The sequence below is a fragment of the Cetorhinus maximus genome, chromosome 12, assembly GCF_964194155.1.
Source record: "Cetorhinus maximus chromosome 12, sCetMax3.hap1.1, whole genome shotgun sequence".
In the NCBI taxonomy this organism is placed as follows: domain Eukaryota; kingdom Metazoa; phylum Chordata; class Chondrichthyes; order Lamniformes; family Cetorhinidae; genus Cetorhinus; species Cetorhinus maximus.
The window spans coordinates 31262348-31286911 of record NC_135890.1 but is presented as its reverse complement, the minus strand read 5'-3'; the positions used below and the strand labels follow the sequence as shown (position 1 = coordinate 31286911).

Below are 24564 nucleotides of genomic sequence, written 5' to 3'. Positions count from 1 at the left end.
CTATCAGAGCTTAGAACTACTGAACTCAGTCTGTCATATAGCCTCAAAACTTAAGTAGCCATTATTCCTCTTTATGGACCGAACATAATTTTCCCTCTGAAAAACCTGTAATAGAGTTTTCATACCCTTTGTGATCAGAAACTGTGAAAAGGCAACCCAAATATATTTTTTAAAAACGTATCTTCAGGCAAAGCAAAATAACTACACTTACCAGCAGATCTTATTTCCCTGATTATTGTTCTTTATGCTTTAAATGCCTGGTCAAGAGGCAGCTATGAAGAGGCAAAATGTGCAGCATTCACAATAAGACATTATAAAATTACATTTAAAGAGACTTAATTTATGAGGATGGTAGGTGGTATTTTCATTCATTACACCAAACAGCACTGCACAAAATAACTGGTTCTAAAATGCTTCTGATCAAGGATTCTAAAGCACAAGATCATGACACACAATAAATGTACAGATAAAAAACTGAGCCAAGTATGGCTACATTGGGTAAGGTTTCTCTTTTGCTGTACATACTTTGAAAAGAAAATTACCCTCAGTAAATGGATGGGCCAATTCCCTTTTTAAAGAAAAAAATATAATTGCAAAGGTACTAAAGGGTTCTATATTAAAGTGGGATGCTTCTGTGAAATTGGTCATGGCTTGGAGTTTGGAAGCTAACAGCTTGAGAGACATACCCACATGCATCTTAAAACAGGTGGCCAATAGAAGTGATAAGATCTGTGCCATCTTGCTTAAATTAAGAGCCTACAATATAATAAAAACAAGTTAAAATTATTAAATTTACAGCCATAAGCAGCAGCATAGGATTGGAGGTAAGGCAAAACAAATCATTATTAGGAGCATGTTGCACCAATGGCACAATATGGTATCCCAAACTATTTTGAGTCTTTTTGATGCGTAGTTAAATTACAGCTATCTGCAATCAGATGGACTTGCCCATTCTGAATTAAGAATACTTTTTTGATACAAGACAACCAGAAGGGGAAATTGATCAAATATACATTTCTAACTCCTTCCACTTGTATTCTAAATGCATATGTTTGAATGAACTTTAGGCAAACTGATTTCAGTCAGTATGTGTTTTTTCAAATTTAATGATTGGCATATAATTATACTAATTTGGGAGGATTTCCTTAAAGATTTTAAAAGAAAACTTCCAAGTACAAAACAAACTAATGGTGCATTTTACTTTCATAGGCAAAATTTATTGTTTCTACCTAGACCAATGAAATTAGTGAATGATTTGTATAAAAAAATTACAAAGATAACATGATATCCCTGGTATGCACTACATGAGTATAACAGTATTGATTTTATTTTAATCAGTGATTCAAAACAAATTAAAGTGAAAAAAATATATAATTGTCCCCATAAAAGTAAAAACCACCAAACCTAACTATTCAAAAAGCTTTCTAGTACACTATAGTCCATAAGAAATTATCCTGTGCCTGTCTAATACCAAGGCACAATATCACAGGTCTGTGAGGTAAAGTTGATCCGGTTTAAAACCTAAAGCCAACATTTTTTTTAACCCAATTTAATTTCTGTTCATGCAAATGCAATTTTTATATTTTTATAAAGTTTCTTCTCAAAATCAGTAGTGGAATATCCACATTAGGCACAGAAGTACACCAGGTACATTACATACAAAAAAAAGACACTTAAAGAACATGTCAGTCTGCTAAAAAGACTGTTCATGGAAGCATCTGTAATAAAGGTAGAGACAGAACTGGAGTCTAGATTCAAATATGAAGTTAAGTTATACAATGATCACAATGATCTGTGTTGCCACAAATTGGAATGCACATAATTTATATTTAATTTCAAAGCTCCATTAAAGAATTTATAGATGAAGTAGCAAACTTTACTACCAACTGGAAGAAATAGTTTTTAAACTTTCCTCTTATTTACAGTTTGTTCAGTTAGACAGTTACATTTTTCAGTATAGTTTAAGGAAAGAATAGAACCGGTCAGGCTTTTAGAACTGGAATACAAATCACCCACAAATTCACGGGGTTTACAAATTAACATCCATATTTATAATACACAAGTCCTCAAGCACACTGTGCATGAACATTGTCTGAGGGAGCAGGAAGAGGCAAAGATGCTCCTCTTCCACAAAATAATCTTCCTATGACTTGCTATAGACTGGCAGTTCCCCCACCAGCACCCTGTTTGGGGAACTTCTCACTAGAAGGGAGGAATCTGCGTAGTTACATAAGCTTCTTGAACCTCCCTTATCATAAGGATTCTGGTCAACATTTGTTCCATTGCCTCATTACTGACTGGTTGTGTTGAATACCAGATTGGGCTATTTGGCGCAACCACTGGTTCAGCATTCAAGTAGAAGGCATCATTACGCCCTTTAGCACTCTGTGGACTACAAAAAAATGCCATTATTACTTTGTTATTCATATGGTGATACAGAAAAATTAAATGAAGCAATTCCTAAGGTTTACAAGCAAGATCTAATAGCAACAATAAGAGACCTGGAATTCAAATTGTCTCGTAGAGTTGAGCAGTAGGCTTTAATTCCATCAATTAGATGGAATTAAAGACCATGTACATAAAAGCATCAATTTTGTATTCTCCTGCCAGCTACTCACTGAATTTTGCACCAACATAAAACAAATAATATGCAAAAAGATCCAGTTTTAGACTTGGGTGTGTGTGCATCTGTAGTAGCTGAATCACATATACAGGTTCAAAGCCATTAGCTTATCTGATCATCTATGTTATACAGGTTACATTTTTTCTCAACGCCATTCACTGTGTAAGAGGCTTAAAATTCATTTGCATGTTTTATGTAAAAGTTTATAAAACATAGAAAAGTAATGATTACATGCAAATACATGTTTACAGGTGAGCATATGCAAAGAATTAAGAGTAATGAATACTCTGAGCACAAGCCAGGATCACACGTGGTTTTAAAACAATCTTGCTTGATTTGCTTTTGTAGTTAGGGGGGGAAAGAGAGGAGGAATTGTAGGTCAAAACGTTGCAGTCTTTTCTTAGGTTCAGTAAAACCATGATCAAACAAATTGTAATATGGATAATGGGTTGAATGACCATGCCTCATTTTATGTTTAACTGATTTTAAATGGCTCTACTAAAAATACCACAAGAAAGAGGCAAAAAAGTCAAGCTTTCAAACAAGCTGATAGAAAAGAATTTGGATGTTTTTTAAATGCAAGGTTAACTGGAAAGCAGCCAGCTTGTTGACAAATGAGAGAGATCTAATCAACTAAAGGAAGGTTTTTTTTAAAAATGCAACTCATTGGTGGTATACAATCAACAATGAGCAAAGCAGGCAATGTGCATTTAGTGCTGGTGAGTTCCATCTGGATATTTTGTATTATGTGCATTCTCTGGTCTTTTACCATGGGAAGATGCTTTCACAGCATAAAGTAAAAAGTCACATGAACATTTAACTTAAGACTATCTGCATAACTTTTTCCCGTCATCATTCTGGATTTACTGGTATGGTATCTGGACGAAAATAAAACCTTTAAGATGATGCTGTAATAAGAAACTTCAAGAGTAGTGAACTGTGCAATGTAATATCACAATTACTGAAAACTGGACAGAAGAAATCTGGTATGCCTTACCATTTGAAGAGGTAGAAGTCATAGAGTTTTATGGGACACCTCAAGGGATTCTCTGAATTTTCAAGTTGTTCAACATACATATCTTCTGTGACTAAAACAAAAATAAGAAACATCAAGCATTAAATCCATAACTTGCCTCTAATGACTGATTCAACAAAAATTATACTTGAGCTTTTAAACTAAATGGTAATGACAAGCTTCAAAACAAAGTTAAAAACAGCAAGTCCTGATGAATTGATGCAGTATCTTCAAATGTGCCCCTTCCAACTCAGGCTTGAATCCAAATCCATTCCACCTTACAATGGTACCAGCTGAAATTATTTTACATAGTCACTCTTCAGTTTACAGCAGAGCAAGCATGAGCCTAAAGCATAAGGTTTCCAAATACTGAACTTAAACACAGACAGTCTCATTCATGACAGACCACAAGGATGCTTAACGCAATGATCGCCCTCATTACACAGTGGCCCAGTTTTTTGCCACGACTTCACTGAGACAACTGGCCAAGTTGGATTTTGTCAGCCCAGGAATGTGAAACCCAAGGTGTGCAGAGTACACTTGGTAAAATCAGGTCTGAACTTTGTGCATTTCTTTGGGAGAGCAAGAGCTACCCTTTGGGGGAGGTAAGGTGACCTTTGAAATTGTTAAAAGTAGACATAAATGTGCATAAAAAGTGCATTAAGTGTCAAGCTCATTGGAACTGTTAACAGACCTGTCAAAGGGAGTTGTCAAGGCATTTAAAAGTCCTATCCTTTAAATCTTTGAAAAAGATGCCTGGAGTGTTAATAAAAAATCATTGCTTGCTATTTCACTCCATCTGTTGACATAAGCTTGAGTGTTTCCATTTCTGGATTGGTGCTGCATGACTAATTTCATAACCATCTATTATCACAGTAGGGTGCCTCTCATTTCACAGTTTGAATAACAGCTACAAGTGGTTATAGACTCTTTGAAGTGGGACTATGAATTCCAGTGCTTGATGAAAAAGGAACCGTGCACATAAATGAAATATTTTTTGTTGTACGGATTTATATCATTGAAGGAACGTAAATGTAGTAAATGGGTTATTATGAATGAGTGTTTTTCTCAATATTGTGAAGACTGCAATAGACATGTAGAACTTTATCTCTGCATGGGTTCAGAGGTCTGCCCATTATGTATGCTGGGTGAGTTGGCATGGTAGGTATAACGACAAAGGATTGTGGATTGGGGGGCATGGATTAACATGAATTGGTACTAAGTTGGCATAGAGGCTCTAAAGGGCCATGAAGAGAGGGTACAGGGGCATAGGATGGCATGGACAGTGTGAAGGGTTATGGAAGGTGGGTGTAGGGCATGAGGAGTGTGTGTGTGTGGGCGGGGGAGGGGGGGTTGAGGGCTGAAGCGATGTTTCATCTTTTATACTTTTTAAATTTTGGACACAGTGCCAGAGAGCAAAGAGGCAGGCTTTCCACCCAGCCCACCTCTGCAGCTGGCATTCTCCTCACTACTTCCAGGATCACCCACCCTGACTTCTAATAAAGCCCACAAGCCCGGACTAAAAATCTGATGTCCCATCAGCAATTTTTAAAGTAGAGTTCACGGAGCTCGGAATTTTCTGCACACCTAACTCATGGACCAAAATCCAGGCCCAATCAAGATTTGCCAGTGGGAGATTTGAGGAAGAAGGATTTAATTTATATGTAACAAATTCTATAACTGACCGACATAGGTACTTAAATTTGCTAAGTTAATCTATTACTGTTAAGTTATATGCAACACCAACAGAGGCATGGTCATGAAAGAGGAGAGTACTGAATACTTACATATAATGTTTCAAACCAAACACTTCAAGCTTATCTTACAAATAAAGTCAGATAACGGACAATGACCACTGAAAGTTTAAGCATTTCCTTATCGGTAACAAGCTTGGAAATCAACTCGAAACTTCATTTTTGGGCATGAAAGTACATCAATATTCTCTATCTATTTTTATTCATTTACGAGATGTGGCTAGGCCAGCATTTATTGCCCATCCCTAATTGCTCGAGTGGGTGGCAGTCAGCTGCCTTCTTGAACCACTGCAGTCCCTGTGGTGTAGGCACAGCAACAGTGCTGTTATGGAGGGAGTTCCAGAATTTTGAGCCAGCAACAGCAAAGGAACAGCAATATATTTCCAAGTCAAGATGGTGTGTGGCTTGGAAGGGAACTCCCCGGTGATGGTGTTCCCATGAGTCTGCTGCCCTTGTCCTTCTAGATGTTAGTGGTCATGAGTTTGGAAGGTGCTGCCTAAGGAGCCTTGGTGAGTTTCTGCAGTGCATCTTGTAGATGGTACAAACTGCTGCCACTGTTCGTTGGTGGTGGTGGGAGTGAATGTTTGTGGAAGAGGTGCCAATCAGGAGGACTGCTTTGTCCTAGATGGTGTCAAGCTTCTTAAGTGTTGTTGGAGCTGCACTCATCCAGGCAAGTGGGGAATATCCATCACACTCCTGATGGTGCCTTGTAGATGGTGGACCTGCTCTTGCAGCCTCAGTATTTATATGGCTAGTCTATTTCAGTTTCTGGTTAATGGTAACACCCAGGATGTTGATAGTGGGGAATTCAGCAATGGTAATGCCATTGAATGTGATGGGGTGATGGTTAGATTCTCTCTTGTTGGATATGGTCATTGCCTGTCACTTGTGTGGCACGAATATTCCTTGCCACTTGTCAGCCCAAGCCTGGATATTGTCCAGGTGTTGCTGCATTTGAACATGGACTTACATATTGGGTATCAAAACCAATGCTATTTATCTGCTGCTATAAATAAGTCTTCTTGCCACAGTCTTTTATTGTAAATATAATAAAGACTTGCATTTATATAGCAACTTTCATGACCCAAAGTACTTTGTGTAGTCACAATTGTAATGTAGGAAGCGGTAGCCAATTTGCGTGCAAACTGCTATATTCAAAATAAGTTCTTTAAAATGTATAGTACCTTTCTGCCCAGCTTGAAGTTGTCCATATAATCGTAAATATCGTATACTAGAGCACTTATCCTTTGAATTGCCTGGATTCTTCTTCATCTGCTTTAATACTTTGGAGAAAGCTAACTTAGAGTGTTGTTCAACCGTTTTCAGCATAAAATACCTGTGAAAACATTTCACAGTCAAAGTTTAAACATAATCTCACCGAACTAAAAATCTTGTTCCTTTCAAATTTACCTCCTAGTTAAATAGTCTGTAGAATTATTCCATATTAAGGGGCTAATAGAAAATGTAGCTTTACTTTGCTTATTTTCTTAAGCTGTATTAAAATAAAATGCAATACACAAAACCACCAGCCACTTTTTGTAAAAACAGCAATTTCTACAGTACATCAAATTCAGGGGTCGCCAACACGTCGATTGTAAGCGACTGGTAGCTCGCAGTTTGCCAATGAGTAGCTCGCATTAAGATTTGGAAAAATAACCGATAGTATTACAGGATTCAAGTCATATAATTATTTTTCCACCGCAAGCTAACTAGTTTGCCAACTTTTGCAAATGACACCTGTGCCTGAGTCAGCGTCATGCTGTAAGTAATAACATGGGTGGCATTTACAATCTGCCATAAGTAAGGAAAGACATAGATCGAGGATCATCAGTACTGGCACAACTCTGCTAGCTAACAAGTGGCAGGAAAAATAATCTACCCTTGTTGATATCACGGATGCAGAGGCAGGTCCATCCGAAAAAGGCAAAAGACACTATTTCCATCAAGAATAGGCGAACGATTTTTTGTTTTGAAGCATTAAAGACAAGTGCGTCTGTTTAATCTGCGATGTCAGAGTTGCAGTGGGAAAAAAGAGCAAAGTCAAGGGGCATTTTGCAATAGTGCACAAGCATTTTGAGAGGGATTTTCCTACAGGAAGCAGTCTGCGGTCACAAGAAGTAGTGAACTAAAAGCTGCAGTGCAGAGACAGCAATCTTTTCTTTAACAAAACCAATCAAGAATGCTAATGCAGCAATAGAGGCATCTTTCAAAATTGCTCATTTTGACCAAGAACAAGGCAACGTTTACAGACGGTGCAATTGTGAAGGGCGCGATGACTCTGATGATCGAGTCCTTATTCAAAGATTTCAAAAACAGCCCTGAAATTATGTCTGCCATTTCAGAGCAAACACCATGGCAAGAAGGATATCTGCATTATCGGCCAACTGATAGAGCAGCTAGAGAGGGAATTAAGTACGTGCAAGTGGTTTTCGATTCAATGTGATGAATTGGCCGAAATTAGCAATACTGCCCAGTTGGCAGTGTTCATTCGAATGGTGTTTGAAGACTTCACCATTAAACAGGAATTCTTGACATTGTTGCCTCTGAAATCCACAACCAGTAGAGTTGATATCTACAACGAGGTCAAGAATTATTTCCCAAAAAAGAATGTGCCATTGGAGAAGCTAGTGGCAATAACGACCTATGATGCGCCAGCAATGACTGGGCGTCATGCCGATTTCATTGCAAGTTGTAAAGCAGATCCTGATTTCCCTCGTTTCTTGAACTACCACTGCATGATCCACCAAGAGGCAATGTGTGCCATAGTAATGGAATTTAATCACGTTATGTCTCCTGTTGTTAGAATTGTTAATCCGGTTCGTGCAAAGGCCAAACAGTACCGAAGATTCAAGTCATTTCTTGACAAACTGTCAGCCGAGTATGGCAATCTTTTGCTGCACATTGAAATCCAGTGGCTTAGCAGAGGAAAAATACCGCGTCGATTTCTTTCACTTTTGCCAGAAATCAAAGCTTTCTTGGAGTCAAGAAACAAAATTACCGTCCAGTTATCAAGCATTGCATGGCTGCTTGATTTGGCATTTCTAACAGATGTGACAGAGAAATTGAACACCCTGAACTGTGAATTGCAAGGGAAAGAGAAGACAACTGCCAACACGATTAGAGCAGTGAAAGCTTTCAAGTCAAAACTTAACCTTTTGGTACAGCAAATGCAGAAGAAGAAAATACAACATTTTCCTTCTGTACTCCAAATGCTAGCAGAAAATGAAGCTGCTGCTGGGCTCCTGGACATTGACGAGTACAGTGATCTCCTGACCAGGCTTGGCCAAGAGTTCAATGACAGATTTAATGATTTTGAGCAGCTGGAGCCCTGCGTGATGTTTCCTTCAAACCCCTTCATGGAAGTAAATGTAAGTGACATTTCTGAACAAATTTGTGTGCTGTTTAACCTTGATTGTGTCACTATGGAAATGGAGATTGTCAGCCTTCAAAATGACACAGTTGAAATCAAGGCAATCTGCCACTAATTTCTGGACTTTCATGGATACTGAAGTACAGTAACATCTGCACAGCAGCAATGAAAGTGGTTTTCCTGTTTGTTTCCACCTATCTTTGCGAATCCACCTTTTCCGACATGAACTTCACCAAATCCAAATTTCGAACGTGTCTGACCGACGAGCATCTGAATGACTCCATCAGAGTTGCTCTCTCAGGATACACACCAGATTACACAGCATTGGTGGACACCATGCAGTCAAGTTTCACATAGAAATAAAGAATCAATCTTCTTCATTTTAAATACTTATTTTTGTAATTTAACTGCAATAGCTTAATGCAGGGGTCTCCAACTCTGGTCCAAATCCCCATAGCCCCAATCCAGTTAGTCTTATTGGCCACCTATTTCTAAAGACTGGGAACACCTTTCAGTTATTGACCAATGAAGCAAGTAGTCTATTCAATTAAGAGAACTGGTCCTTGATTGCTGAACTTGCTGGTGTCCCTAATCAGATTTGGTCCCAAATGATCATTAAATTACTTAATTTAACAAATCATCTGCTTAATTGATCACAATGAAATTGATCCAAGTCTTAAATTGGTGATTTAATGGTGACCTATAAAACTTGTTGGACTGGGACTCTCCAGGAGCAGAGCTGGAAATCACTGGCTTAATATGTACCCTTACCAATCCGTATATTTCTAATATATGTTTTAGTAGGTCGGGATATTTTTCATTAATCAGAAGTAGCTCTCACAAAAAAGATTAGCGACTCCTGATCTAGTCCATCAAATGCACAAGTTAATTATTCCTCATTAATCCTTAAATGAGTATTTTCAGATTAATAATGCAATAGCAAGTCATACTTGGTGTTGAAGTACATCAGCGTGTACAAAAGAGTAGCTGGAGAGTGTGCTCCCAGTTGCTTACAATCCCATAACATCTCCTCAGTAATACGACTAGGAATGACATAACCTGTCAAAAAAAAAAGTTTTTTTTAAAACAACTCGTTTTCACAATTTAAAAAAATACAAAGCTTGTTTGAGTGGCTTACTGCTAAAAAAATGTAAAATGTAAACCTGCAATAACACATTTTGAAAAGTTTTATAGAATTGCACGTACAAACTCTGTATGCAGGGGAGTAAATGTTACAATGCTACTGTATTCCAATTAGCTGAAACAAATTTGAAGTAGAAACCTAAGATTTTGTTATATAAATATATAAGATTTAGAGACATGTAAAGATTGGTGTCCTTAAGCTAAGTCATACAACATTATTAAATCACATCAAGCCATCTTTAAAAGGAGTAATAGTTAAAGGGATAGAAAACCAATATGTAAAGGCCAAATCTCATTTACACCTTATATACAATTTTGACATGTTGAACACATCGAATTCATAAATAATTCCAAGACAGACTGGCATGTTGGCTTCCAGTAAACACTGAAGCAGAATCCTTAGATATAATCCACTTGTTCAAAAATACAGTGGAATGTTTATTTTAAATTCTAAGTGGCTCACTACCTTTCTATACAGATGGGGAGATACATTCCCTCACAAATTAAGTGTTCCTCCATGAAGCCATCATAATCCACCTGCTCAGTGAAGCTGCAAATCAAGAGTGCTCAAATTGCATCAATTAAGGAAACCCCCACTGTTCACATCGGTTTACCATTAACAGGATGTTTTCAGATTATTTTGCAGTTGGCATCAATCAGAATACAGTCCCAAAACATACTAGTGGTAGGAGGCAGCTGAGTCCCACCAAATTCCCTTGGCTTGTTAGCAAAGTACAGTCACTTCACTTATGAGCCTCAAAAGTCCTCAATATTGTAGGGAAACTTCAGATTTGTATGACAGCCCCAATATCTCTTAAAAGTGGGTCAATGCTTTAACAAGGTGTGCAACAAAAATAACGCAACTCACTCAAACACCACCCACAGAGTCACTGTCCTAATAATATACATCATTCTCAATTTCAGAAAAAGCACTTTCTAATTAGTGAATTTTTAAAAATTTGATGTATGAGAGAAATAGCCAATTTGCGGCAAGTTACAAACAATTTCTGCTGAAGGTATGTATAAACCCATCAGGAACGACCCAAAATCATTCAAGTTTAAGCATACACCCAGTAAAATCACAGAATATTTACAGATCAGGAGGCCATTCAGCCCATCGAGTCCCACTCCCCTGTAACCTTGCACATTCATTCTTTTCAGATAGCAATCCAATTCCCTTTTGAATACCTTGATCGAACCTGCCTCCACAACCCTCTCAGGAAGTTCATTCCAGACTCTAACCACCCTCTGGGTGAAAAAAATTTTCCTTACATCACTTTTACTCCTTCTGCTGATTATTTTGAATCTGCCCTCTAATTCTTTATGTTCCTCGAGTGGGAACAGTTTCTCACTATTTACTCTGTACATACCCCTCAGGATCTTGAATATCTTTATGAAGTCTCCTCTCAGCCTTCTTTTCTGCAAGGAAAACAGTTCAATGCTCTCTAATCTATCTTCATAGCTACAGCTCTCCACCCCTGGAATCATTCTCGTGAATCTCCTTTTAACATACTCAATTCGAATAAATCAAAATCCAGCTTGCAAGATGAGAAAAGGCAGTATTGTAATCACTAAGTCATTCAGTATATAATGAAAATACCTTCTCTCTGACAGTTTTCTACCAATAGTCTGCCTCTCCTAAAGACAGCAACTAAACCACAACTTGCATCTTTAACATAAGCACTTGGTGGAAGCATAATTGGACAAAAATCAACACTGAATCAAAGAAATTAGGAAGGTAACAAAAAGCTTGTCCAAAGAGCCAGATTTTAAGGAGGGTCTTAAAAGGGGAAAAGAGAGGTGGTGAAGCGGGCAGATTTAGGGAGGCAATTCCACAGTTTAGGTTTAGAACGATGGCATGGCCTCCAATGGGGAGGCATAGGGAATGGAGAATGCGCAATAGGCCAAAGTTGGAGAAAGCATAGTTGTTTACAAGGTTGTAGGAGGTTATAGAGATAGGGATGGCAATTTTAAATTTAAGGCCTTGATGAACCATGACCATGGTAGCAGATTATGGAGCACAGGTTATGATGGGTGAACAGACTTGGTGCCCAATCTATAGTTGAAGGAAACTGCAGTTTGTCCAAGACTGCAGTTCAGCAAGCAGGCTGGCAACGATAGAGACAGTGGAGGCAGTCAAGGGGTGGTGATGAGGTAGAACTGGGTATTGTTAGCATTACTTGATACCATAGTTTCAGATGATGCCAGCGAGGAGCAGCATGTAGATAAGAAATGAAAAGTTGTCTAGTAACAGTGCAAAGGGCAGGAAGAGAAGCAACTGCAGGAGATTCTCAAGACTGGTTAGTTAAAAGTGAAATCAGGCGAGGGACAGTAAAACAACTGTGCAATGGAGGAGAGACATTAGGGAAGAATGGTGTAGTTGAACATGTCAAAAGACGCAGACAGGACAAAGAATGAGGAGGAATAGTGCACCCTGGTCAGTTATATAGGATGTTTTTAGTGACTTCAATGAGAGCTGTTTCGGTGCTGTAGCAGGAGTGGAAACCTGACTGGGGAAGTTCAAACATAACAGCTGCTAGAAAGATGGACATGGATTTGGGAGGAAACATGATCAAGGACTTTGGAGATAAAAAGTTTAGAGGTTACGTCAATAGGTGTAAGGACATAAAAGGTCTGGGGTAGGTTTTTGTGATGTCACAGATTTGAAAAGGTAGTGGCAGAAAAGGACAATACTTGAAAAAAGGGAACCATTTACAATATCAGCTAACCCTAAGTGCCAGGAATGGATGTTGGGTGTATGGAGAGCAGGGGATGGGTTTCACAGAGAAAATGGGCTTGGAAGGCATGTAGGGAGATAGGAGAGAAGCTAAAGAAAGATGTGAGTTCAAGGATAGGGCAGAAGCTACAGAGACCAACGCTCATTCTGCGCCATTTACCCATTTGCTCTTCGGGATCGGTAAACTGCTCTCGTGTCAGGGTCACAAGCTTGTCTATATTTAGTTTATACATCCTATATAAATTGTTGCTTCTTAATAAACTACCTTCAAATCACTTATGGATTCTCGACTGCCTATTCTGGATAATCAGTGACTCCTGAGCCCTAAAACTTACAGGGAGAATAGGGGGTTGGGAAGAGGAGCGTGTGTAGTGGTGAAGGGCCAATTACAATGTGAGTAGTGGGGGAACAAAGAGAGGGACTTCACTTAATCTTCTGTCACCAGAGAATATGGGGAATTTGCTGAAACTGACGAGTATATAAAATAACATTTTTACAAAAACTTTAAAAACACAGATTTTCATATTTATGTGATGTATTATATGTTGATTTTTAATGTAAAAAAAGTTAATTATATACTGAATGTTACTATGCTGGTTTATTGCTGTTTTGTCTTTTCTGGCATCTGGGATCGTGTTAATTCTCAAGAGATTTTTTTTTTAAATGTATTCTTTCATGGGACGTAGGCATTGCTGGCAAGGCCAGCATTTGTTGCCCTTCCCTAACGGCCCTTGAGAAAGTGCTAGTAAATTAAAATGGATTCACATTGGAAAATAGTTTGCAAAGCACTTCCATAGCCCTTTACTTAGCTTTGCATGTATATAATCCAGCAAGGTCATGTTCTGTTGTTAGTATGGATTTGATCCTGTATTACATGCACTAACTGCACTGAATGCTGAAATGCTGAGGTCACTTTGGTGATTTGATACAAATGCATTGGTCCACAGTAGTGATGGTGATAGAAGGCAAACAAAGAGAAAACTAATATTTCTACATGTCTAAAGTCTAATAATTCCACCCTTTGAAATGTCCTAGAAGCATTTGCATTACAGACCATAAAAAGTGCTATAATTACATGATTTCTTGTCACTAAAAATTGTCAGACCTTTTTGTCTTCAGCCATTCTCATCCCTGGTAAAGAACAAAGATTTTAAAAGGAGGCTAGGTAGTTGGAACAAGGTGAGGTACTCAAAGGAGGTAATGCCAGATGAGTACAGGGAAGAGACCAAGGTGCGGTGTTGTGATTTCTCATTCTGGAACAATCATACAGGTGCCAAACCCAATATTATGCACCAAGGCATCCATCTAAGACCTAAAGTTTAAAGGCGATGGCCTTGAAATTATAAAAGATTGACATCACAACAAACTCTTATGAGCTGTTTCCAGCCCCATAAACCTCAAAGTAAACACTGTGGCTAGGATAGAAATAAATTACAACTCACCAAGTGGGCTTATTTTAGGATGCCATTCTTTTAGCACTTCATGTAATCTTTCAGTAAATTTAGAATAGTAGAGATCTGCAAAAATATTATCTATTCTTCCATTTTCAAACATATACTGTAAAACATATGAAACAGACAGAAAAGTGAACAAATCGTGCTCATCCAGCAACAAAATTCCATTCATTTAATTACAGAAACATTTAAAAGAAACACAGAAGTATGAGCATAAGTATGTTCCCCCACCACCCAAAAGGAAAAAATGCAAAGACTACCTTCTGAATACAAAGAAAGAAATAATACAGCAAGTCTGCTTCATAGGGGGAACCATCAGAATATCTTGCTTCTTTGGTCATCAAACAAAGTCCATAATTGAGTTCTACTAATGTTGCACAAAGAGCATCTTCTCTAAATTTCATTGGCTGCCGTCCTAACATTTAAAAAGAAAAGAAAGCCTATTATAGTAACTAAAAAACGCAAGAGTTTTGTTCATTCATCCACACTAGCTCATATTTTACTGAGTTTTGAGCCAATATTAAATGAGAAAAGGGAATATTAAAACATTGCAAAAGAGTCTAGGCAGGGTGAATATAGAAAGTACAATTGTCAAAAATCTCATGATTCAGGAGATTCTCCAGTTTTTATAAATATCACCATTTTGACAAATCATATTTACAATTTTTGTTTAATTCTAAATCTTTTTACAAGATATCTGATCAGTACTGATCACGCCAAGGATACTAACTTGATGAAGTCACAGAGTCTGATGGTGCAAAGGAATTGAATAATAATTAATCAAAAAGTTGACTCAGGAACCCAATTACTCCTTTTCATCTGTTTTACAAATCAGGAGCAGGAGTAGACCATTCGGCCCCTCGAGCCTGCTCCGCCATTCAATAAGATCATGGCTGATCTGATTGTAACCTCAACTCCACATTCCCACCTACCCCCGATAGCCTTCCACCCCCTTGCTTATCAAGAATCTATCTAGCTCTACCTTAAAAATATTCAAAAACTCTGCTTCCACCGCCTTGAGGAAGAGAGTTTCAAAGCCTCACAACCCTTAAAAAAAATTCTCCTAATCTCTGTCTTAAATGGGCGACCCCTTATTTTTAAACAGTGACAAACAAATAGTGAAATTTTACTGTATCCCATTATCCTAGTCATTTATATTATATAGTCATTTATATATCAAAAAAGCAGTGGTCCTCACACTGACCCTTGGTCTATCATCCTCCAGTCTGAGAAAAAAATCATTTACCACATCTTGCTGTTTTCTCATTTTGCTGTTTTCTATCTTTAAGCCAATATGGACACAAACCCTTGTTAACCAGCCTCTTAAGTGGTACTTTGTCAAAGGCTTTATTAAAATCCATGTTATCAGTAAAGTTTCAACTGTCAGCTTTAGGACAAAGATATTCATCTGTTGGACTACATTAATAGGTTTTGATTTCAAATTCATAAAGCAGCTTCATAAAACTGCTCAAAACTCAGAACCACAGTACGTATTCTACAACTAGCCAATCTGCTGAACTGCTGTTACATAATTAGTGTCAAAAAATGCAGTTATCGGAAAAACATTTGAATTAGAGTTTGCCTTGTAGGTTTCACTATAAATTTAACACAAACACAAAGGAACATTAAGCTGACACATGCCCAACCTTAACACCAGCCCTGTTAAAAGTTGAAGTCTAGTATTGCTCAGCCAGCTTTCATAGAGCTGTCCATTTACAGCGACCTGCAGATGGGTAAGGTCATTGATCAATCAATTCGATACCTTATTAAACTGGCAGATTTAAAAAAACTGTTCTATTAAGCATTTTTATTACTGTAAACTAAAATTCACATGGCAGAGGATTAGGTATTTGCGAGTAGCTGCTATGTTTGTCATGTTTTTTGTTTAAATAGCTAAGTGTTTCACTAATATTGTTACAAGATAAATCTTTGCCTCCAGTATCAAATTGTTTCATTTTCTCCTTTTCAAATCCTCCTTTTCCCAGTTGGGTTTTTTATTTAAAGTTAAACAGCTTTATAACCCAACAGTTTAAATTTATGCTAATAAACTGGTAAATTTTGCCTTTATAATTGAACAAAGGTATTTCTTAAAAGTTATAAAGAGCAATATGCAAAATAGGAAAATTATTCTTCTTGTAAAATATGTTTTAAGATACAAAGCAAATCATTACTTCCTGGCAAAGGTGGTTTATTTTCAGCTTCCTTCATTATTTCTGCATTCTTAACTTGAGCCCAGTTTTGCCAGACACTAGCTCCTTCTTCTGGTTTTAGAGACTCGGGAAGCATTAAATCAGCCTGCACCTCAATTTGCTGTTCCGCTGAATGCGTCTGCATAGCTTGGACCTACAAGCAAAACAAAAACACAATATTTGTGCAAATACATGGTATACAAACCCATAAATTTATTTTCTTGGGCATTTGGTGGATATAAACTTTAATTATTTTTGAATAGTAAATAATTTATTTCAAAAGGCTTCCTCTCACATTTAAAATAGGTAACATTTCTATAGCATTGGAGGACATTAAACTAAGTCACGGAACAGGCACAGTACACCAAAAAAAAAAATCAACATTTGCTTGCATACTGTACAAATTGTTAGTCTTTAGTGGCATCATAATATAACAAATGAACAGCTTACCCTCTCCAAATATTCTGAGATCTCACTGATTTATCCATTCATCCTAATAAATTCTCACTCATACTGTGATTCTGTGCAGATTTTCCAAGTTGATGTGCTACTTAACACACAGTGCAAGAATAACTGTAGAAGTGAATAAGCCCCATTTCAAATTCTGCTGACACATTTAGCCCCCCACCCACACTACTCTGGTCAGTTTTCTGCACTCTTCAAGACATTGACTGTTTGCTCAGCTGTTACCCTTGGTACCTTGATTAAGTGGCCAGTTTGCACATACAAGTTCAGAGGAGAAATAAAAAGGGAAATAAGAGTGGCAAGGAGTGAGTATGAGAAGAAACTGGAAAATAACATAAAAGAAGTCCAAAAGTTTTTGATAGGCATATAAATAGTAGGAGAGGTGGAGCTGATTAGGAACCAAAAAGAGAATCTACACATGGAGGCAAAGGGCATGGCTGAGGTACTAAATGAGTTCTTTGCATCCGTCTTTACCAAGAAGAGGCTGCCCAAGTTATAATAGAAGAAAAGGTAGTTAAGACATCGAATGGGCTAAGAATTGATACAGAGGAGGTATTAAAGAGGCTTATTGATAGGCCACCAGGGCCGGATGCATCACAGGATACGGTGGGAAGAAAGGGTGGAAATTGCGAAGGAACTGGCCATAATCTTCCAATCCTCTTTAGATACCGGGTGGTGCCAGAGGACTGAAGGATTGCAAATGTTGCACCCTTGTTCAAAAAAAATGGTGCAAGGGTAAACACAGCAACTACAGGCAATCAGTTTAACCTCAGTGCTGAGAAATCTTTTAGAAATGATAATCCAGGGCAAATTAACAGCCACTTGGACAGATAGTAGATTGGTAGATTAATTAAGGGAAGCCACTACAGATTTGTTAAAGACAAAACATATTTAACAAACTTGATTGAGTATTTTGCTGAGGGCTATGAGGTTGATGAAGTGTACATGGACTTGCAAAAGGCATTTGATAAAGTGCCGCACATTCGGCTTGTCAGAAAAATTGAAGCCCATGGAATAAAATGAAAACTGGGAACACGGATACAAAACTGGCCAAGCAACAAATAGATTAGTGGTGAACAGTTGTTTTTCAGATTACAGAAAGGTACTGCAGGGTTCCCCATGGGTCAGTATTAGGACAGCTGCTTTTCTTGATATATAGTAAAGACCTAGACTTTGGTGTGCAGGGCACAGTTTCAAAATTTGCAGATGACACAAAACCTGGAAATATTGTGAACTGTGAGGTGATAGACCTCAAGGGGACATCAACAGGTTGATGGATGGAATGGGCAGACACGTAGTAGATGAAATTTAGCACAGAGAAATGAGAAGTGATTCATTTTGGTAAGAACAACGTGGAGAGGCAATATAAAATAAAGGGTTCAATTCTAAAAAGGGTGCAGGAACAAAGTGACCTGGGGTTTATGTACACAAATCATTGAAGATAGCACAGCAGGTTGAGAAAGTAGTTAAAATGGCATGCAGAATCCTGGGCTTTATCAATAGAGACATAGAGTACAAAAACAAGGAAGTTATGATGAACCTTTATGAAACACTGATTCAACCTCAACTGGAGTATTGTGTCCAATTATGGATACCGTACTCTAGGGACGATATGAAGTCTTTAGAGAGGGTGCAGGAGATTTACGAGAATGGTTGTGTGGATGAGAGGCAACCTCTCCTTAGAGAAGAGGAGGTTGAGAGGAGATTTGGTAGAGCTGTTCTATTTCATGAGAGGTCTAGGCAGGGTAGATAGGAAGAAATTGTTCCCATTGACAGAAGGGTAAAGAACCAGGGTACACCAATTTAAGGTGAATGGCAAAAAAACCTACAGTGACAGGAGGGAAAACTTTAATGCAACAATTGTTTGGATTTGGAAGGCACTGCCCGAGTGTGCCGGAGGCAGATTCAATTGCGGCTTTCAAAAGGGAATTGGGTAAGCACCAGAAGAGAAAAAAAAATTGCAGGGTTATAAGGAAAGGGCAGGGGAATGGGACTAGCTGAGTTGCTCTTGAAGAGAACCAACACAGACACAGCTGGCCAAACGGCCTCCTTCTATGTTGTAACCATGGAGGGGAGTGGGGCAGTGGTCAGGGGGAGGGAAAAAGAGAAGCAACAGTGAATTACTTAGTGGGCCATCAGCAACGGTGTCCATGAGACTTTGACCAAGAAATAGCTAGAAAGATCTGCAGCTAGATAGGACAGAGATGTGTGAAAGGCCAGCAGCAAGCTGTCAATAAAGATTAAGCCAGGGATCTTGGACTAAGTGGAATTAGCATTACACAGTGATTATAATTCAAATGCTTACATATTGAGGCATGGTGTTTCCACTAGGCGCTCAATGGGCAACACACGCTGGACACTGCAATAGTTTACTGAGGTGAAGTTACAGCAGAGTTTGTGTGTAAAATCACCGCAGAAGCCAATATAAGATTGCCGGCTGGTCATTGTTCTCTGCAATTCATGCAACTATGGGTGACCCTATCAAAGGGAGCAAAGTTAAATTTTCAGAATCTCAATGTCTTTTTTGTATAAGCACTCATGTCAGCGGAAGATCAATAGCCTGTCTGCATCCACATTATCCACTCTTAGAATTTTAAAAACTCTTGTCTCTATTCAATTTTTCAATACTTAATTTTTTATGACTTAACATGTCCTGGGACTGCTTCTTCCACTTTTGTGCTTTCTCCAATGCATCAGTGCCTAAAATGATATGTTCTTAGCTTCCCCTCAGCCTGATATATTTCAGCAGTGAAAGAAGTGAGAAATAGTAACACATATTCATCCCCATGTATCCTGTCTTTGTAACATAGCTGTGTAACTTCCAGGCACATTTTAAAGTCTCACTTTTTTTTTTAAAACTCCATCGCTGAATACATTTAAGGATATCATAGACAGATTTTTGGTCTCTTAAGAGGATCAAGGAGTACGGGAAGTGGGCGGAAAAGTAAAGCTGAAACCCACAATCAGCCATGATCATACTGAATGGCAGAGCAGCCTCAAGTGGCCGTATGGTCTACTCCTGCTCATATTTCTTGTGTTCTTGACCCTTGGTTAAAAGGACAGCCCTGAAATGCAATACTAAATAAATGTAACTTCTGCTAACCCAACTCTCAAAAACAAATTTTCTATGGCAATAGTAACTGAGGTTACGTCATACAGCTTACTTTGCAAGAGAATACAGATCATGGAGAGGATCCTCTTCACCGTAGCCTTCAATCTTTTCTCTCCACTGCAATGATCCTGATCTATTTACGTTAATACCAATGAGCATTGCTCCTCTGAACTTCCTTCACAATCTTAAATGTCTTTAAATAGAGTGTCCAAATATAATTTTTCCTCAAAGTAGCTATGTTCCTGTCACTCCAATTCATTCTTTCTCAAACCTTGATACTACAGGAATCTTTATTCTACCATCTACATACTCTGAATATGTAAGTTGAGTATCACTTATGCTAAGAATATCTAGTTCATGTCAATATTTTCGAGGTAATATTTAGTTCTGGGAAGATTATTGTTGTGAAGGTAACTAAAATGTTGAGCTTCAGATATTGCCAGAACACTTAAAAGAAAATGGTAGTTCAGAAGGTTACCCATATTTGTTTAATAGAGTCAGAGTAGAAGAAATGGAGCCATAAAACAGCAAGTGGGCTCACTTAGCTGGAGAACTGGAGAGGTGATGTCTACAGTGCTTGCAAAGTGCAGTCCAGAGAGATGTTTTGTTTCCTGAGTTAGAGCTAAATTAGCTTAAAAGCATTCAGTAAACCCTGAAAGGCTACAATGACATGGAGATGGGTGGAGCTTCAGCAGGTTCTCTGGTTTCAATTTATGTGTGTGTCTGCTGGAAGAGAAGGTTAGAGGCAGTTTGGACCTCGTGCGGTCTGCTGCTCAGAGAAGCCCTGGGAGCTGTTCAGTGAAGATAGGGCTCTGAAGTAGTCCTGCGGAGCTCAAAAGGTAGCTGTGGGTCATTAGTTCTATGCCAGGCAGTTAGGGCTCAAAGAAGCACTGGAGCCACTTAGAGCTCAGTGCAGCCAGGAAACTGGAGTTCGGAGAAACCTAGGGGTAATGCCAACTTAGTGAAGCTAGCAGTTTGTGAAAGAGTTGAAAGTGTGCCAGTAATTAGAGGCGAGAGGCAGCTTTGTGAATCTCGTGGAACACAGTTTCAGGAGGAGAGATTGAACCAGTGGGAGGTGAGCAGTCGGTGAGGCAGCCTGAGTCAGAATGGCTTTTGAGAGAATTCAGGGGCTGAATCTTCAAAAGTTAAGGGCTGGAATCTCTCATGAGGGAGACAGAATTTTAATGAGATATTTTGACTCTGAGTGGTCACTGACATCTGGGTGGGTTGCCAAGAATCCGTGGGATCTGTCTCGGTCGCATCTGCCGTTTAATGTGCAGTATGGTGTGTTGGACCACAGTGTGTCTGTTCATTCATATTTACCTCATGTTAATTCTGAATGTTAGAGTACAAGATATATATTGTAGATTGTTTCACTTTTCTGACTTTGTAAAATTAAGTTTATTTTGTTTGTTCAAAACCATGGAATCTTATAGCTTTATTTGCTTAGTGAGTAACTGGGACTTCAAACTTTGTCTACTTTAAACAAAAAGTTACTGGTTCCTAACTGAATCATAACATTTACATCATTACTTCTCAATTTACTTCCTCTTCTCTGTCAGCCTTTATTTCAAGGGGGATAGAATTCAAAAATTAGATGGTGATGATTCAGATTGCTAGGCCTCATTTGGAGTACTGTGCTCTGTTTTGGGCACTAAATCTCAGGAAAGATATATTTGCCTTGGAGTACAATGCAGATTCATGGAACTATACCAAGGTTTAAAAGATTAAATTATGAGGACAGATTGCATGAACTTGGCTTGTATTCCCTCAAGTTTAGATGGTTGAACATTGGTCTAATTGAAGTATTTAAATTGATAAAGGAATTTGATAGGGTAAATGCAAAATAACTATTTTTTCCAATGGGGGAATCCACAACAAGGGGGCATAATTTTAAATGTGAGCTAGACCATTTAGGAGTGAAATCAGGAAGTATTTCTGCACAGAAAGGGTATTGGAAATCTGGAACTTACTCCTCCAAAAGACTATACATGTTGGGTCAACTGATGTTTTCAAGTCTGAGACCCAAACAATTTCGTTGGTCAAGAGTATCAAGGAAAGTATATTGAGGTGCAGATACAAAGATCTAACAGAAAGTGAAAATAACTCAAGGCTGAAGAACTACTCTTGTTTGGCATCACTGATTCCCCTGAGAAACCTTGCACCAAAGGCCAAACCAATTTCACAGACAGGAGCTGTAACCACTGACCCAAGTAACACCTGACTGCCACGACCAAAGAATACTCTGCAGTTTGTGGCTCAAACACTATTGTGCTTTCTTAATTTGATATTTAGAAAGTTCACTTTCCTCCAACGTGATAATGTCCTTGGCATCAAAATGCAAGTTAGCGAGAAAGTTGATGATGGCAAAATTTTTAATCTAGTGTTTTTATCCCGTTGTTTCTTGTGGCTGTACCAAAGAATCTAGAAGCACAAAAACTCACTCTCTAGCTCTTGCACTGTGCTCCAGAGTTGTTCTTATACTAAACTGTCAAAACAAATTGGCCTGGTGCACCAGGTAAATGCCGATTAGGGTATTTACATGCACTGAAATTCTTTGTAATATTTTAGCTTTCATGTCATTTACTCAGGGTGCTGGAATGCCTGCCTGGAGCTTTTCAATTCTTTTGCCATTTGAACGGCATTTGAAACTAAAGATTTAGTTGAAGGTTTTCCACAGCTGAGATAGTTACTTCACCCTGATACAAATCTAATTTCTTAAACTGAGGAAGTTTACCCCATTCCCACAATGTATAAGTGTAGAGCAGGGTCTAAGTTTCAAATAATCATTCTGTTGTTCAAGATAACAGGCAGAGAATGAAAGACCTCAATGATGTTCCCTCATTGATTTAATTTACAACCAATTCAGGAACACATGAATTTATAATTAATTCCCAGAACAACCATGTGCATAAAAGGTTACAGTATATGGAATACCTGTATTTGCTGTGGATCCCAGTATTTCAGAGACTGATAGGCTCTCCCACCAGCTTGTATTGTAACAGGAATATGAAGATTTCCATTCAGATTCACAAACTGTGTTGAGAACGCAGCTGTCACAGATGGATGCATCATTTTGTCCTGCAGGTTTTTACCCCCATCTGATAGGACTTGAGTCTTATCCTTGTCCTCTTCTATTTTAATCCCAGTCATACTCATTGGAATTTCATCAATTTGGACTAAATTACAACTATCATGGGGAATGGAAGAATGGAGTACAGTTTGACCTTCTGAGCAAGGTGCAGGGGTAGTATATATTGTCCATGATTCAGTATTGGATAATGGGCCAGTAGCTGAGGTGGTAGCTGGAACAACACCATACAACTGACTGCTGTCCACTGTAAGCAGTTCCTGACGAACAGGAATATAACCTTGCTGTTGGGCCTGAGAAGACAGAGTAAGCACAGTGGTCACTGTATTTTGCACTGAAGGTTGACTCATGGTATAACTTTCTTCAGTTGGTAAATCAACTTTCCTTTTCTTCACAGGCTGTGGAACACCTGAAGAGCTTGGCCTTCTTTCTTGTGCTATAGAGTTGACAGCTTGACTTCCAGATTGTGGTTCCTCAGAAGTCTGCGACTGCAGTTGGGCTTGCATCTGCTTTGCTTGCAAGGACTGGTGATTTGTTTGAATTTCCAACTGGTGGACCTGTTGTGCCTGTACATGGTGCGACTGCATCTGCTGCTGTCCTAGTGGTGACCCCTGGGACGTATGTTGCTGAATTGGAGAACTAATAGGTCTAGCTAACTCAAGCAATGATCCAGCAACATCAGCACTGTCCATGTATATGTAGTGTCCTCTTTGTTGGTACATTGTAACAGGAGTTTGAACGAACTGCTGGACTTCTTCAGACCCTTTACCATTCATGGAATCCAAAAATTCCTTCATACGATGCTGTGGTATTGTCCGTGCTTTCATTCGTAAATATTCCTCATAGGGAATTGAATTCTCCAATGAATGATTCATCTTGGGCAACTAAGAAAGAAAAGTGCATTAGAGAAGTACTAAGTAAGAACAATTTTCCATTTTAAATTAGCTACATTGTAAAAATTAAGTTCCAAATCAAAATAATCTTATTAAGACATCTGCTTTAAGGGAGGAGAACAATAGCAGATACAAATTAATACAAAAGGACAAAATGTACATAGTTAAGGAAAAACAGACAACACACTGCACAAATTGGAATGAGATCGAGGATTCTTAGACTCAACTCTGAATATGTCCAATTAACGTAGAGCAGCAAAGCCAATAGCATGCTGAGCTATACAGCCAAGGCACAAGTCGAAAGAAGTCATAATCAAACTGCATCTCATTCTAGTCAGAGGCACAAGGGAGACATTAGAGTGCTGGCTATAGTGCAAGAAATAGCCACAAAACTGTTCCAGAAGAGATCCAGAGTTCAAGGTTTTGAAGGAGAGTCACAAAGACTTAATGGTTGTAAGATCACAACATGACAGAAAAATGAAGAAGTGCAGTTACTAAAGCAGCATCAAAGGAATGAGCATTCTATCGGAGATTTCCCATACAAGGCAGGACAAGGCTTGTAAATGATCCTGAAGTTGATTTACAGTGGGACAGAAGTATTGGATGTACCTGACTTTATAAGGGAGGGAACTTAGGTTGTAGTTTTCTAGATTATCTGATATTTGTGAACGCTGGATGCAGGAAGGCTGACCAACATTAGAGAAATAGATCCATGATA

General features: G+C 38.5%; 1 protein-coding gene across 1 annotated transcript; it reads right to left on the bottom strand.

Moving 5' to 3' along the window:
- Positions 1 to 319: 319 nt before the first annotated feature.
- On the bottom strand, positions 320 to 23837 carry LOC144687335 (transcriptional regulator QRICH1-like). Its single transcript, XM_078553315.1, has 8 exons — positions 22800 to 23837; positions 16268 to 16439; positions 14357 to 14511; positions 14085 to 14199; positions 9713 to 9821; positions 6577 to 6728; positions 3621 to 3711; positions 320 to 2392 (listed from the first exon to the last, which is right to left on the bottom strand). The coding sequence occupies exons 1-8, from the start codon at positions 23826 to 23828 to the stop codon at positions 2203 to 2205; spliced, it is 2013 nt and encodes a 670-aa protein (XP_078409441.1). The 5' UTR covers positions 23829 to 23837; the 3' UTR covers positions 320 to 2202.
- Between the last annotated feature and the right edge of the window lie 727 nt (positions 23838 to 24564).

What these genes read in the sequence shown, in the direction of transcription:
- LOC144687335 (XM_078553315.1), bottom strand. Translation starts at nt 23,828, where the DNA reads ATGAATCATTCATTGGAGAATTCAATTCCCTATGAGGAATATTTACGA. An exon ending in GGGATCCACAGCAAATACAG is followed by an intron (nt 16,440 to 22,799) that starts GTATTCCATATA and finishes TTTTGCTTGTAG; the next exon opens with GTCCAAGCTATGCAGACGCA. An exon ending in GACTTCTACCTCTTCAAATG is followed by an intron (nt 2,393 to 3,620) that starts GTAAGGCATACC and finishes ATTTTTTTGTAG; the next exon opens with TCCACAGAGTGCTAAAGGGC.